The sequence below is a fragment of the Crotalus tigris genome, unplaced genomic scaffold, assembly GCF_016545835.1.
Source record: "Crotalus tigris isolate CLP2741 ecotype Arizona unplaced genomic scaffold, ASM1654583v1 scf7180000017600.4437325, whole genome shotgun sequence".
Classification (NCBI taxonomy): Eukaryota; Metazoa; Chordata; class Lepidosauria; order Squamata; family Viperidae; genus Crotalus; species Crotalus tigris.
Window position 1 is genome coordinate 3,522,978 of NW_024096504.1, and position 17,391 is coordinate 3,540,368.

The 17,391-nt window shown below is 43.1% G+C and overlaps 1 protein-coding gene across 1 annotated transcript in view; it reads right to left on the bottom strand.

Annotated features, from left to right (window-relative positions):
- Nucleotides 1–1,720: 1,720 nt before the first annotated feature.
- CISD1 (CDGSH iron sulfur domain 1) overlaps nt 1,721–17,391 on the bottom strand; it is a 92,779-nt gene continuing 77,108 nt past the window's right edge. The window contains exon 3 of the mRNA XM_039367381.1: nt 1,721–3,723. Coding sequence (XP_039223315.1) covers nt 3,634–3,723 — 90 coding nt within the window. The 3' untranslated portion in view covers nt 1,721–3,633. The remainder of the gene's footprint in view (nt 3,724–17,391) is intronic.

The window sequence follows — 17,391 nt, forward strand, 5'->3', positions numbered from 1 at the left end:
ACTAGGTAACCTAAGATGGTGCCTATCAAGCAGCTGAAGCACGAGGTAATGAAGATCTAAGACTCCTATTTCCCCCCCCCCACACACACACGTAGGGAGACTCACCAAATAAGTAAGTTGCTTTGTGACAGAGAAGGCTGTAATTAGGTCAAAGCAGTCAATTTAATGTGTACGGTCGGGTGGAGCCCAAAATGGCGGCCGCAACGATCTAATGAGAGATAAAACAAGCTGAGAGAAAAGATCCTCTTCTGCAAGTAAGCTGGTAATAAGTTCTTTTAGTCAAACAGTTCACCTGTGGTTTAGGTACTGTAATTTACAGCTGACAATCAACAGTAACAAGGAAGTACTTGAGTAATGTGAGGATTGAGCCTTCTAGAGGCTCAAAATGGCGCCCGCAGGTTGTTTGAATTGGTAATGAGCCCAGGAAGGTGAATTCAGAGTTTTCAGTTTAAAGCAGTGGTTCTCAACCTTTTTAATGCTGCGACCCCCAACTGGTCGTAAGTCGAGGACTACTCAACTGGTTGTAAGTCGAAGACTACTCAACTGATGCAGCACCGTTTGCAGAATGGGACTTTTGGCGGGCTCAGCAGGGCAGAGACAGCCAGGACAATTCCTATTGGCTTTTGAAAGCCAATAGAATTAGACTCTATTCAAGAGAGTCTATTCTATTGGCTTTCAAAAGCCAATAGAATAAAAGGGAGTAGCACAGCTAAGGAAAAGGGGAAAAAAATGGCAGACTGCGTTGTTTGGCGACCCCCGTGAAATGGTCGTTCGACCCCAAATGGGGTCTCGACCCACAGGTTGAGAAGCACTGGTTTAAAGCTTCGCATTCACAGCGAAGATCCTGGGAGGGGGTGGGGGGGTGGATTGTAATGAGGCAGCGATCGACGATCAGCTGTCTGCCTCTGAAAAACTCAACGGAGAAGGGAATTGATTAAAGAAAAAAAAAGCAGCACTGAGCCCAGAGCTGAACCAATCCCCCCCCCCAAAGAAGGAAAAAAAGGGTAGAGAATCCACAAATGGCTATAACTACCTTTCTGAATCTAAATTGGGAGCCAAATTCTCACGTCTCTTCAGGGCTGAGACCAAACGAAACTGAGGCATGGTCAGACCCTGCAGAGGCGTGGTAACTTTGATTGTTTGGTCTGATTGGGCTAGAAGACAAAATCAACCCATTCGTGGATTCTACATTCCTCTACATGATGGAGAATGATGCAAGTAGTGTAAGATTAGGGATTATACTTTAGAATGATGCAAATAGTGTAAGATTTTCCATTCTCTCTAGTGAAAAAAAGAGTGCATTTACATTACCTACAATACTCAGTGTAATTTAGCTAAATGCCACAGAGGAACATCACTTGCAACTCAGAACTACAATAGGTACAGCTGGTATCAATATCTGCATACGGAATATCAATTTTAAAAGCTTATTATGTTTTGGAATGCAATACAATCCCTTGTAATAAGGAAAAAGTTTCCTCAGGGGTTGAATCTGCTTCTCCTGAGGTATTTCAGCACCTGTGGGTGAACAGCGATTAGAAAATTAGATATCCTTGCTCCTAGCCCCCCTGCCTTCACCACAACCCCTTTTTCCTTCCACACTACCTGGGTCACCTCAGGTCTGGCTAAATACAGGAAGAGAAGCCGTACAAAAAATGTGGGAGTCAATAGTTTAGCCAGGCTGAGGTGGATGATAGAGGGCAAATAGTCAATCCCAGGATTTAAGCAAAATTCAACTTTATTAAAGGTACCAAAAGAGGATACACAAGAGCACTTTAAAAAGATAAAAATACTAAAAAAGCCACTCTAATTTTAAAAAAACCCTAATACAATTCTAACCACTCTGTAGCTAAATAATTCAATTTGCCTGAAGTAAGCTCTTCATTTAGGACTCCAGCTATCTCTTTTTTCAAAGGACTCCCTCCCAATATTCTTCTCCTCCCCCAAAACTGGACAGAACTGCTTTACTTCATAGTGTAATACACTAGCCAGTAAACAATGTAGAATTGTTTTATTGGTTTATTACTACCATTAAGGACAGAAAACCAGGCATTCTGGTTCCTAACCAGCTGAGGTAGCAGAACTTGGAATATTGGTTTACTGCTCAAGGAGTCAATATTGTCAGAGAGTGGATCAGGATAGGAACTAATATAGACACACCCAGAGCCTATTATTAAACAAATGAGGGATTTTGTTCAGGGTACTAAACCTTAATGCAGTGTGATCTAGTAATTTATACAAGTGAAAACATTATTTGCAAAACCAGTATGTTTTTCTATATCTGGTTAGAATAAGAAATACACACAAATCAAGTTGCAACCTTCTTAATAGTCCTGTTTCATCTCTCTCACTTTGTTTGTAATTACCATATATACTTGCTTAATAAGCCTGTTAAAGGATAAATTGGCCCTCAATTTTTTAACCAAAATACCATGAAAAACATGCCATCCATGTATACGTTGACCCACATTTTTCATGGTATTCTGGTTAAAAACTTGGTTAAAAAAGTATTACCACACACTATATTCTCACAAGCCCATCCACACATAAGATAAGCCCAATTATTGGGGTGCATTTTGGCATCTAAAATCCTCAGCTTATCCACAAGTATATAAAGTATGCTTTCTTCTTCCACTCCTATACCAGTTAGTGGCGCTGGAATGTCCCTTCAGTTTTTTTCCTTGCTGTCTTCCTACTAAAGCTTTTAATTCACAAAGTTCTACTGTTCAGCATCTGAATCTCTGCATATTCAGTCCAGTTGATCCTCTATATCTTTCCATACTCGCACAAGCCACCTGGTCTTCTTTCATATCCCAGGGGGTGTAATTCTGAACTTGACAGATTGGGTTGTTTTTCTGTTTCATTCCACATGAATAGGGTGATGTCCTCTCCAGTAGCATGTCCTACAGCATCTGAAATATAACGCACTTCCTGCTTTTTCTAAAGCATGTGCCAATTAACAGGTGCATTCTAGCATTTTCCGCTTTTCTGACACATTCTTGGGCTTATGCAGTCATCTGCCTTTTCTAAAACAGTTCATGATCTTTGCACAGACCCAGCCACTTACCTCCAGCCAGACATTCTACCCTGCCACAGATATGCAAGAAGAGATACATAAGGCAGTAAGCTGTGTGCCTGCCAATGTTGTGCGGAATACTTTTCAACTGCAATGTTTCTGCATACTTAAAATGTATACATTTTGGTCTTTTGGATGCCTTGCATGCTGCATATCTGTTTTTTTAAAAGGCAGAAAGCTGGATATTATTTAGAGATTGACAAAAATATAGTTTAATCTCATGACTCTTGGCAAGGACAATTTAGGGGAACACAATGTATTTGAAAATAATTTAATGTATCATCTCCATTGTTTCAAGTACCTTCTAAAGGGTTTTTATTTTTTACACTTAATGAGAATGTGCATTTAACAAGACAAAAAAATCAGCAAGTCACAGGTATTGTTTCTAACATACACATTGTAGTGTTTTAAGTAAGCAACATGAACTACAGGTGCTGCAGTGTATTGTATACCACATCTAAACATCTTCGGTGAAATTAATATCTTCTTTCACACCAATCACTGGTGAGCAGAAAACACAACAATATCGTATTGATGGTGTATCAGCTATCTGCTGTTCACACGTCTTTCCTCTTGATGATTAGAGGTCCCACGTTGTCACCCGTTTCATCATTATGTTTTGTATGAGACCCATCACATAAGGGGAACTGAAAGGAAAACATGCATTAAATGTACATCTTCAGCAAGATAAAGAGTCTGCATTAGAGTAAAAGAAAATGTAGTCTATCCAGTTGTTGGCAAAAGTTTTCTGCAGAGATGTTTGCCTTCTTGGTCCATTCTCTTTTCATCCAAGTTGCAAACTGAGGGGAAAGGATGTATCTTCTCTCCAGCAGTCTGGACTAAATCCAGATAGAAACTTTTATTATTAACTCTAGATCTATGAAAGAACTTGCTGATTGCTCCAAGCAAACCTGGACATCAACTGTGCAGCATTGTAAATAAGAGCCTGAAGATCTGGCTCTGCCAGTTGGCCTGGGGACTCAGAAGGGGAGTACTATATTGGAGGTGGCTATTAGCACCTTTGATAGTTTAATACCAAACCCCATCTCGCTCCCTGCTTCCCCACCCACCCATCTTCTATTCTCATTTTGCTGTATTCTCATTGTTTTCTTTTTCATTGTTTATTCCATTGTTCCATTATTTTGCTACTGCTATGTTTACACTACTTTTCATTTGTTTTTACAGTTGTAGAAATAGAGTAGCCTCACAGTGAGATAGACCACAAATACATTTAATAAACACATAAATAAATGTTGTTATACCAGAATGAAAGTCCTACCATTTCTTCCCTTTTCATTGTGAATAAAAGTGGATCTCTCCCTATAAAACATTTTATAAAAATTCTCCCTAAGGTTCTGTGCTTGTGTAAATTTGACATTTCTCACCCAAATGGTTTCCCAGATGTCCAATGAGACTGGGACACCAAAATTCTGCGCCCATCTAATCATGCAGTCTTTAATTAATTCCGTTTCTGAATCCAATTCAACTAATACCCCATAGATTCTCTTGATGTGGGTTTGTCTTTGATCCTTGACTTGCTTAATAAGATTTCCATCTTCTCTAAGAAAACCCAATTTACAATCCACCTTCCATTTATCTACTAGTTGCCTATATTGGAACCAAGAATAAATAATATTTTCTTGCGCTAAATCTTCCCGTAATCTTAACTGCCAGTTTTGCCCATCCCATCTAAGTAGCTGACTATAAGACACCATATCCATTTTTACACCTCTTTTTATGCCTTCTATCGCATGCCAAGGTATGGCCCATAATGGAACTTTAAAATCACTTTTATAATATTTTCTCCAAGTCCTAAGTAAAGAGATTCTTAAAATATGAGATTTAAAGACCCAATCCATTTTTTTATTAAATATTAAATAGGCATGCCACCCATAAAGTAAATCCCATCCCTCTAAATGAAGTATCTCAGGATTTGTCAAATTTACCCAATCACTAATTAGTGTTAAAACCACCGCATCGTAATATAATTTCAAATTTGGTACCTTGAGTCCACCCCTCTCACGGAAGTCTTGCATAATTTTAAACTTAACCCTTGGCTTTTTCCCTGCCCAAATAAATTTATTAAGACCCTTCTGCCACTCACTTAAGTTAATCTCATTTTTCAAAATCGGTAACATTTGAAACAAAAAAAGAAACTTGGGTAGAATATTCATTTTTATCACTGCAATTCTTCCCATGAGGGATAATTGCAACTTCTCCCAATTCTTCAAGTCCTTCTGTACCCTGACCCACAACCTTTCATAGTTATTTTTAAATAATTTTACATTAGAAACAGACAACATCACCCCCAAATATTTTACCTTATTAACAATCTCAAAACCCGTCAAGTTAGCCAAAATCTGCTTCTCCTGACTAGACATATTTTTAGGTAAAATTTTAGTCTTATTTACATTAATCTTGAAACCCGAAACCAAACCATAATAATGAATCAACTGTAATAAGTTTACTACAGAGTGAATCAGGTTGCGACAAAGTAACAACCAAGTCATCCGCAAAAGCTCTCAACTTATATTCTTTTTTGTTAACTTCTATTCCTTTAATTTCCTGAGACTCTCGAATTTTGATCAATAATATTTCCAATGTTAAAACAAACAACAATGGCGATAAAGGGCACCCCTGTCTAGTACCTTTCTCTATTGTAAAAACCTCCGACAAACCTCCATTAACAATAAGTTGTGCCGTTTGTTTTTGATATATTACCGTAAGGGCTTGTAATATCTTTTCGCCAAAATTCATTTCTTCCATTACTCTTAGCATAAAATGCCAATTCAATTGATCAAATGCTTTTTCAGCATCTAAAAATATGAGCCCTGCAGGAACTTGGTTGTTCTTGTCTAAATATTCTAATAGATTAATAATTTGTCTAACATTATTTTTCATATACCTTCCAGTTATAAACCCTGATTGATCTTTATGCACAAGATGATGCACCACCCTCATAAGCCTATTTACCAAAATTTTTACAAATATCTTATAATCCACATTTAAAAGAGATATAGGCCTATAATTTTTTGGTAAAGTAAGATCTTGATCCTCCTTTGGAATCAATGATATAAAAGCACTACGCCATGAAGGAGGAATCTCTAAACCCTGTAAGATACCATTAAAAAGATCATTTAATGGTTGGATCATCTCCTCCATTAAAGCTTTATAATAAACAGCTGTTAACCCATCCGTACCCGGTGCTTTCCCTAGTTTCAATTGTTGAATTGCTGAGGCAATTTCCTCCTTAGTAATTAAGCCATTAATTTCATGTTTCTGATCCTCAGTCAGTTTGGGAAAACTTGCCTCAGCTAGATATTTATTTATATCTAGCAGTTGCACGTTAGTAGATTTGTATAACTTTTGATAATAATCCAAAAAAGATTTTTTGATCAATTCCTTCTGAAAAACTAATTTACCCTTGTAATTTATTTTCTCTATTATTCTCTGTCTCTGTTTCTTTCTTAATTGATAAGCCAACCATCTCCCAGGCTTATTAGCATTACAAAATGTATTTTGTTTCATAAACAATAAATTAGTTGCAGCTTGATCTGCTATCAACATATTAAATTGTGACCTTAATAACTTTACAGATTCTTTAATACTTTCATCAGAAGGATTTAGAATCAAGGCCCTTTCTTTTAATTTAATTTCGTCTTCAAGTTCTCTACGTTTCTGAATCTGCTTCCGCTTATGACAATTATTCATTTTTATCAAGACACCACGCATAAATGCTTTACCTGCATCCCATACCATTGACATTGAAGTCCCCTTATACATATTCAAAACAAAATAGTCCTTTAAACACTCCTTTAACTTTTGAACATTCTTCTCTTGTCTAAACAAATTTTCATTAGCTCTCCAGGATCTCCTTTCCTCTTTCTCTTGAGTCAGTTCCATCCAAACTGGGCTATGGTCTGTCAGTGATCTAGGAAAAATCTTTACATTCTTTACTTTATTATACAAATCCGTAGTAATAAAAAAAAGTCAATTCTTGAAAAAGATTGGTGTCTATCAGAAAAAAAAGTGAAATATCTCTCCTCTTGATTACATTCCCGCCAATAATCCCTTAATTCCCAGTCTTCCTTCATATCAAAAAAAGCTTTAGGTAACCTTGCTTGTTTAAGAAAAGGAGAGGAACCTTTCTTGTCCCTTTGTATATCTAAGACACCATTCCAATCACCCATTAATACCACTGATCTATAGTCAAGCAATGTTATTTTTTGATGTAACTGCTTATAAAATTGTTCCTGTTGTTGATTTGGAGCATAAAGTCCCACTATGAGTACTTTCTTACCATATATACCAAATTCAATCATCACATATCTCCCCTGGGGATCTGATTCTACCAGACAAGCTGGTAGATTTTGTTTAACATATATAACAACTCCCCCTTTCTTCCCAGGAGCAGAAGATATAAAATGAGATCCCAAACGAGCATTGACTAAATATTTCTGATCTTTAAGTAAGATATGAGTTTCCTGTAAGCAAATAACGTCATTGGTATGTTGCTTCAAATAATAAAAGATTTTTTTCCGTTTCTGAGGAGAATTCAATCCATTAACATTCCAGGTCAAAAACTTTGCCATCTCCCTTGGCACGCAGCCTGGAGAAGACACCATCAAGATCTGAAAGAGCTGCATGTGTTGCATAACTCTTGGGTCTTGCTCCTCCCACCGGCGGTGATGCATTTCCAGAAGAATTCTCTTTGGGCTCTTTTTTACGTTGCTCCTTCTCTTTACGCTTATAAGCTGCACGAGTCATCCTCTGCTCTTTAACCTCCATCTGGCGTTGCCTTTCAGCTTGTATCATTCCAGCGGAAACCAAACCTAATGCCTCAGATTGCTGCTCGACTTCCTTACCACTCGGAGATTTCTGACCAGATGGAGTTGAGCCTGCACCCAGGACCGAAGTATAAAACTCTCTAGCTTTGTCAACTGTATTCAATCTGTAGCGTGTCCCCGCATGGCTCAAGACAATACCCATCGGAATTTCCCATCTAAATGGCATCAATCTGGCTTTAAGCTCATTGGTTAAAAAAGCGAAGTCTTTCCTGCTTCTTAAAATTTTGGATGGGATTTCCTTTAGAATGATAACATCTTGGGCAGCAATCTGAAATCTTTTGTTGTAAAAGGCTTGTATAATCTCATTCCGCAGGGACTTCTTTGTAAAATAAATCACCACATCTCTAGGCAAATTCTTCTGCTTAGCAATCCAAGAATTGAGTCTATAAATTTTTTCCACTTCTCTATGTAATTCTCCTTTATCCATATCCAAGGCCACCGCCAGATCAGTAAGGACCACCTCCACCAAATCTTGATTCATATCTTCCTTGAGGCCTCTAATCCTCAGGGCATACTCCATCTGTCTGTACTGAAACATCAAGATATCTTCTTGTGAGGACTCCACCTTCCTTTCCACATCTTGAATTTTATCATCAAAAGAATCAACTTTGTTTTCCACTTCCTCAAGCCTTGCATCGAGCTTAACCACCACAGTAGCCAAACCTGAAACTGCTGCAAGTATGTCTTGTCGCAAATCATTATTATTTTCTTCCAATTTAGTCTTTATCCCCGTTATCTCTTCTTTAAGATCAGATTTAATTTCTGATTTAATCTGTGAAGCAAATTGCTTCATTTCCTCTCTCATTTGGACTACAATCTCTCCCATTATGCCTCTAACCTCTTGTGCTGAAAGTCCAGGCAAAGGGGGGGAGGGTGGTGGCTGAGCCGGTGGTACATGTTTAGATTGTTGTGGTAATTGTGCAGTAGAAGTTATAGGAGAAGAAACAACCTTGGATATTGAAGAAGGCTGCTGCCTCTTTGAAGCCATTTTAAAAAGTTCTCACTTCCCTTTCCCCTCCACACAAAAAGGGAGGAGGAAAGGAAAAGAAAAAGAATTTAAAAAGAGACAAACTATAGTCCTTGAAAATCCAGAGAAAATCCAAAGAATAAAAAATAAAAGAGCAAACAATTCAAGAAGAAAAAAAAAAAATTCTATGCCAAAAGCAAAATCCAATCCTTAAAAAGGGAAAATAAAACAAAAGAGAAAGGAAAAAAAAACTCCGACACTTTCAAAACGCCATCTTAAATCCTTTCACTAATATAACAAAGAAAAGGAGGAAAAATAGTCAAAATCAAATAATAAAAAAATAAACACCTAAATTATATAACAAAAATCCTTTAAACTGCTCTGTCCGTTTAAAAATTACTCACCAAAATACTATAAACACGGAGATAGAAGCGGCGGTTTCTTTTGCTTCCTAGGAAGCAAAAACAGCTGGGAGGCGGAGATCAGCAGGAGCTCCGAGGGAACACTCCTTTCACCCCCTCTAGAAATAAATCCAGAGGGGGTTTAGGGGTTCTACCTCTATTCCTGCGTTCTCTGTCCCTTCCCTTTGCCCGGGAAGGGAATTCCGAGCCGCGGGCCAGCTGATGCACGCTGTGCTCCGCGGCTCTGACACTTCCCCAGCTGGACGGCTAGAAGATAGCCGCCATCGCCGTCGCCTCGTACCGGAAGCTGAATGTCTCTTATGTACCCTGACGTACAACCCAAATGTTGGAGATGTGGTTATACGGATGCTTCTTATTATCATATTTGGTGGTCATGCAGAGAGATAAAAGCATTTTGGATCAAAATATGGTGGAATATCCAGAGAATTTTTAGAAGGAGGGTAAAATTTACTCCGCAATTATTTTTGTTGGGCATTGTTACAGATTGTGATACAAAGGAGGTTGTATTGATGTTAAATTTGATTACAGCCGCCAGGCTGTTAGTAGGACAATACTGGAAGAAGGAATCTTTGCCTACATTGCAGGAATGGTTTCTTAAAGTAGCTTATCTGGCGGAAATGGCAAAGATTTCGGTTTTCTTAAAGCAACAAACGCAAGAGAAGTTTCTTGCCGTTTGGGACAAATGGATAAAATTTATACAATTTAGATTGGGTATAAGAAAATATCACATAGCTTTTTCATAAGTTTTATTTTTATATATAGAGAATGTTATATATAGATATTTTTTTTATATATATAAATATAAATTTTTTAATTTAATTTCTTATCTTTATTTGTTAATTTTTAACTAAGCCTATATCCTGCTCTGGGAAGCTCAGGGGGGGGAAGGGAGGGTGTTTGTGAGGGGTGGGGGATGGGGTTTTTTTTTTATATGTGATGTTTAGTTTTTTTCTGTATATGTTGTTTTTTGTTTTGTATTGTTTTTGTCTTTTTGTAAAATTTATAAAACTTTCAATAAAAAAAAAAAAGTGGATCTCTCCCAGGATCAGTATAAAAACTTGGATTTGTATGCATTAATCAGAACAGAAGGGATGTTGTCTTACCTAAACACCTTTTCTCAGCATGAAGAATGGAGAATCCACAAATGGGTTAAAGAAGTCCTCTAGCCCAATTAGACCAAATCAATCAAGTTGCCATGCCCGTGCTGGACTGGATCACGCCCCGGTTTCGAAAAGAGTGAAGCTAACAACTGTACGACATGATGGCTCCCAGAGTACCGACACTGACCTGACTGTGAATATCAAAGGGGAGGGGGTGGATTCTCCATTCTTCATGCTGAGAAAAGGTGTTTATTTATTTATTTATGAGACTTATATACCGCTTTAAGTGCAAGCACTCTCTAAGCAGTGTACACCTATAAGCAATGTATATATATATTTACATTGCCCCCAACAATCTGGGTCCTCATTTTACCTACCCCAGAAGGATGGAAGGCTGAGAAACTTGAGCCGGTGAGATTTGAACCGCTGACCTGCTGAACACAGTCAGCTAAAGTGGCCTGCAGTACTGCATTCTAACTGCTGCGCCACCTCGGCTCTTTTAGGTAAGACAACGCCCTTTCTCCAGCATGGAAAAGAATGGAGAATCCACGAATGGGACATACCAAAGCCCATGTGACCCTACGGGTGGGAAGCAGGCTGGTCAAGTGTCGACGCTGCCTGAACCACCTGTTGCAAGACCCGGCGGCTGAAGGAAGCCTCTGCAGAGGCAAATTTATCGAGCCTATAATGTCGTATAAAGGAGGAAGGCGAAGACCACATTGCCGCCCTACAAATGTCAACAATAGAAGCTTGAGTATGCCATGCAGCCAATGTAGAAGCACTGTGAGTGGAATGTGCTATCAGGTGGCTTGGAACTGGCAGAGAGCATGCCTGGTACAACTCTGTGATACAGGCCTTAACCCACCTGGCAATGGTAGAAGAAGAGACCTTCTGATCCCTAGAAGCCGGGTGGAAAGAGACAAAAAGTCCCTCTGATCTACGAAAGGTAGCCATCCGCTTAATGTAGTATTGCAGTGCCCTGCAGACATCCAGAGAATGCCATTGCCGCTCCAAGCCATGTGATGGGTTAGGACAAAAGTCAGGCAACACAATCTCTTGTGCCCTGTGAAATAAGGTGTTAACCTTGGGGATGAATGAGGGGTCCAACCGTAGGACCACCCTGTCCAAGTAAAAGGTGCACAGGTCTTCTCTGACAGAAAGAACTGCTAATTCCGAAATGCACCTCGACAATGTAACTGCAATCAAGAAGGCCACCTTAAGGGACAAGTGTCGCAAATTGCAAGATCTGATGGGTTCAAAGGGGGATCCCGTAAGAGCCTGTAGTACCCGTGGTAACTCCCAAGTGGGGTAACGATGGATTACAGGCGGCTTACTGTTTGTAACCCCCTTGATAAAGGATCGAACCCTTGGGTGCTGAGACAACAGTGCGGAATTGGCACAGGTGAAAACTGCGGAGAGTACTGCCACTTGCCTATGGATAGTGTTGGGTGCTAGGCCTCTATCCATGCCCTCCAACAGATATTCAAGTATCCGCGGAATAGTAACAGAGGAGATGGCCAAACTATTTTGGTCACACCAGTGACAGAAGTTTCTCCAGGTGGCATCATAAATATGATTTGTCGCCGGCCGCCGAGAGGCCTGAATCATTGAGATCTCTTGAAGAGTATGAACCCCATGTCAGGAACTGGCGTTCAGATGCCAGGCGACTAGCTGGAGCCACTGCGGGTCTGGGTGTTGTATGACCCCTTGTAATAGGACTATCCGATCTGGAAGAATCCTCCACAGGGGAGCTACGGCAAGGCTCACAAGATCCGCGAACCATGGTTGCCTTGACCAGTATGGTGCCACAAATATCAGCTCCGCTTGTTCCTGTAACAGTTTCCTGATGACTGCCAGAATCAGGGGAAATGGTGGGAAGGCATATAGTACGCCCCCAGGCCAAGGACTGCGAAGGGCATTTACTCCCTTGGACCCGAGAGGGGAAACGGGAGAAAAAACGTGAGAGCTGAGCGTTGGGGAGGCGAATAGGTCAATACTCGGTTGATCAAACCGCTGCGTGATCTCCCTGAAGAGACGTGGATGCAGACGCCATTCTGAATGGTCTAACATAGAGCCACTCAGATAATCCGCCTGCCGGTTCACCTCCCCTGAGATGTGCTCCGGCTTCAGGGAAAGGAGATTCCGCTCCGCCCATGATCCCAGTGATCGGGCCTCGGACAATAGGGACCAAGATCGAGTGTCGCCCTGTCGGTTGACATGGGCCTTTGCCGCCACATTGAACGTCAGGACCAACACATGGCACCCTCGCAATCATTTTGCGGAAGTGGCGAAGTGCCAAGTGTATAGCCCTGAGTTCCAGCCAGTTGATGTTTTGTTTGAGGTCCCGCTAAGATCACCAGCCCTGGGCGAACTGAAGTTGGAGGTGCGACCCCCAGCCAAATAGACTGGTGTCCGTGGCCAAGGTCACACGAATGACTCTCTGAAGAAGGACCCCTTGGATAACGCCGGGGAGAGCCACCAGAGAAGGGATCTGAGCATCCGTGCCCTCTGGGGAAAAGAGCTTATGCCCCACCTTTGGTAGCGAAGTAGGAACCACTGGAGCTCCCTTCTGTGAAGCCTGGCCCAGGGTACTATGGCAATGCAGGAAATCAGTTTTCCTAACAGTTGTGAGAGGCTGGCTAGAGTTACTGACCGGTCTCTTCGTATTTGTAGAACAGCTTCTCTTATGCTACTCCGGCGTTCCTGGGATAAGTATACCCGGCACTCCAATGTGTCTATGATGGCCCCAAGATGTAATAGTCTTGTCTCAGGGACCAGGTGGCTCTTGCGGAAGTTTACTGAAAATCCGTGGTCCTGGAGCAGTTTGACCACCTGTTCGGTGCCCTGCCGAGCGGTCTGTTTGGACGACGATTGAATTAGTATGTCATCCAGATAACATTGGACTCTGATTGTTATCAACCTTAGATGGGCTGCCAGGACCGCCAGGATTTTGGTCAACACCCGGGGGGCTGATGAGAGGCCGAATGGGAGCGCCCTGTATTGGAAGTGGCGCCCCCTGTACGCAAACCTTAGAAACCAGCGGTGGGCCAGAGATATGGGGATGTGAAGCTATGCCTCGGTGAGGTCGATAGACGTCACGAAGTCCCCTTTTCTTACGCTTCCCAAGATGGAGTGGAGCGTTTGCATTTTGAATTTGCGATATGCCAAATAGAAATTCAGACCCTTGAGATCTAGAATGGCTCTCCATTCCCCTGATGTCTTGGGGACGACAAAGAGTATGGAGTAAAATCCCTGACCTCTCTGGCCCAGAAGTACCGATTCTATGGCCCGTATACTTAGTAGATGCTGAAGGGCCTCGTTCATGAGTCTTTTCCTTGTTCGGTTCCTGAGATATGGGCAAGATAAGAACCGATTCGGGGGTTGGAGAGGAATTCTAGGAATAGGCTGTGAGGGACGGTGTTGATCACCCACGCATCCGTAGTAGTGGCTTCCCACTGGTGGGCAAACTGTGAGAGTCTGCCCCCTATGGGAATTGCTGATGAGGAGTCATCTGGAACGGCGGAATGGCCTGCCGTTCCTATGAAAGGGCCGCTTGCCCTGCGCTTGCTGTCTGGGTCTGGAAGCTTGCTTATCTGCCTGTCTCTCCTGCCTGTCTTGCCTGGCCTGAAAGGGTTGCGATGGCTGGGAATAGCCAAACCTAGCTCCTGCATGAAAGGACTGTCTCCTTGAGTAGTGATCGGAACGTCTATCCGGTTTCTTAAGGAGATGATTGAGGACCCTGCGTTTGTCCTTGTTCTCTGTTAGATAAGGATTTAGTGCATCCCCAAATAGCTTGCCTCCCTGGTATGGTGCGGCTGCCAGCTTCCATTTGGATTTGGCATCAGCTTGCCAGTGTTTTAACCACAGCATGCGCCGGCCAGTGATGTTGGAAGCTATGGCTCTGGCCGAGAACCTGGCCGCTTGGAGTGTTGCATCTGACGCATACTCCGTGGCCGCTACCATCTTACTGAGGTCCTGGTGTGTGCAGGTGTCCTCCGCCGGGATCTGGGTCTGTAATTGGTGAAGCCAACGGAGTGCGACTCTGCTGATTGTTGCGGCCCTGATTGCCCATGCAGTTGTTTGGTGTGTTCTACGGTAGGTAGACTTGCATTTCCGGTCCTCAGCCTTAAGGGCCTCAGAGAAATCCCCGGATATGGCGGTGGATGATACTAGGGGCCCTAAGGGCTCGTCCACCGTTGGTACTTCCAATGCTTCCTCAAGTTCTTTGACTACATTACATAGCCTTTTGTCAATGTTACCTAGGAGAGGAAGAGAGACCAGGGAGACCCATTGTTTCCGGGTCGCGTTCAGGAACAAAGAAGGGCAGAGGATACGGTGCTGGGCTGTTACCGGTTCAACGAAGATCGGGTCAGAGTGCCGCCTCGCTGGGGCATAGCCCTGCTGCCGTAGGTGTGAATGTGGCCTCGGGAGCCCCATGGGCACCCCACGGTGAAGGGGAGTGGGAGAGAGAAGAGAACTCCCCTGTCCCGCATCGTGTCGGGGACTGCGAGGATTCCCCTGTTGACCAGATTCCCCGGGGTGAAGTTTGGGGTCCCAAAGGCAATTCGGGCACTAAGCTTCCAACCTGCAGTCTTTCTAGTCTGGCCCTCTTTTGTGCCCTGGAGAACTCCTTTTCTAGGGCTTGGTGTCTCCTGCTGGCCAGTTTGTCAGTCTTTCTAGATGATTTCTTAGTAGACCTGGCCTTAGGGGCCGCTGTCTTATCAATGCCTTCTGGACCAGGTAAGCCTGATGAGGATGGCAGGGCTCTTGTCGAGGGAATGATATCATCCTCCATTCTCTGATACCACCGGAACACGGTAAGGGGCCCCTGGTATCTGGAGAGTATACACGCTGGGAAAGGACAGACGTACTACAGGGGACGCCTGGAACCCAGGCACAGCCTCTACGTGGGTGATAGAAGGCGCACTGGGGGACACCTGAATCTCACAATGGCTGTGCACGGATAAGGACAGACACACGATTGGGGGCGCCTGGAATCCATGCAGTTGATAACCGAATAAGGACAGACACACTACAAGGGGTGTCTGGAATCCGGTTTGGAGCCAACCTGAAATTTGACAGACTAGGAGCGAGGAGACACCAGGGCCTGAAAATGAGGTATTGGTATTGACTGTGCTATGACTAGTAGTTCAAGATGGTTAATAAGCTTATTTATCCTGTGTTTATTTCACACTATTTACTAGCTGCTTCTTAAATCAATATTAATTAATTAATTCTTATTTATTTATCCTTGTTTGAGGCTTGACATCGATCAGCCTAAGTGGCTAGTCCCTATAAAGTAACCAGCAGACTGGATTTAAGTCTGTGCCTGCCTAGTTTAAATGTGGTGTTTGCCCTCTGCTGCCACCTGCTGGGCTTTGGCTGCAGGCTCTGCCTATGGTATTATATGGCCTCACGGGGAATGTAGGCTACGCATGCGCGAAAAGGACGGCCGCGCATGCGCAGTGGTTCTCCCGTCTGAGGCTGCGCCCTTTGAGCCTATCCAGGCAACGTGCGAAGAACAAAGGAGCATCGCGCAACTCCAGAAATGGCGGCCCGCGTAGGGAAGACTGCTCGGAGCCCTCGGAGCTAAGGTTAGAGGAACGGATCCCTGGTGGCCGCCTGTCAGCTGGTCCACGGCTGTTCCATGTGTTGCTTTGCGCGAACACACCTCCCCGCTAGTTGGTCCCCAACCCTCCGGAAGGCACCCCTCTCTGAATTTGCTTTGTGGGTCCGGAGTGGCCCACAAACAGCTTGGTGAGTTGGGGGCTTTTCCTATGCGCGAACTCTTCAGGGGAGCTGCAGCCGCAAGCTCCGCTACAAATGCAATTACTTTTGGCTGGACTAACAGCCGTTAGTCCAAGTCGCTCGTTAAGGGGTCCCTTCTTGGGGTAATGGGAGGAGATGTGGGGAGGAGGGAGGGGGATGGGAACCCCATCCCCAACGAGGTCTGATACCTCCCTGGTGAAGGAATTTAGATATTTCTAGCCCCCCCCTTTTTTTGGAGAAATTTAGAATTTGCAATGATCTAATCTAAATTAAATAATCCAATTAACTAAAGTACTGGAAAGGGAATCCACCAATGGTAGACTGTACTTGCCTAGGAGCCAAGTCTGCACGTCTGTCCCGTGGGCAAGATCAGTCAAGACTGGGATCTCGTGGTCCGGGACAGGCGTGGCAACTTTGGCTGACTGATCTGATTGGGCAGGAATACAGTCTCAACCCATCGGTGCATTCTCCATCTCCAGTGCTGGAGAAGAGCTTATGCCCCGCCTTTGGTAGCGAAGTAGGAACCACTGGAGCTGCCTTGTGTGAAGCCTGGCCCAGGGTACTATGGCAATGCAGGAAATCAGTTTTCCCAATAGTTGGGAGAGCAAGGCTAGGGTCACCTGTTGCTCCCTGCGGACCTAGAAGACCAGAGTACGGATGCTGATCTGACGCTCCTGGGATAAGAACACTTGGCAAAGGTTTGTGTCTATTATTGCACCCAAGTGCAATAGGTGGCTGGCTGGAATCAAGTGGCTCTTTTGAAAATTCATTAAGAAACCATGGCTTTGACTTCCTGTGGTTGCGTCAGTGCCGATGGCTGCTGGGGCTTGAAACTTCCCTCCCGGGCGAAGGGAGGGAGGTGAGCTTTTGCCTGGATAAAGGTAGAGCCTCACAGCTGTCCCAGTTTTTTTTTCTGGGAGGTGAAGTGAGAGCTCCCTCGGAGTCTGGGTGTTGCTCTGTTTCCTTGGATGCCTTTGTTCTCTGAAGAGAATGAAGCTAGACGCTGCCTCCACTGCTGCTATCTGATGGGAACAGTAAGTTAACTCAAAAGCAGACAGAGCGGTCAGGAAGAGAAGAATTGATGATTTTACTTTAAACCTAACTCAGTTTGAATTAACATCTACTCCTGTTACTATTCTAACTGGAGTGAAGAAATATGGCGGATGAATCCTCCTTCTTTGTCACTTTCTTTGTTTGAGAACTTTCACTT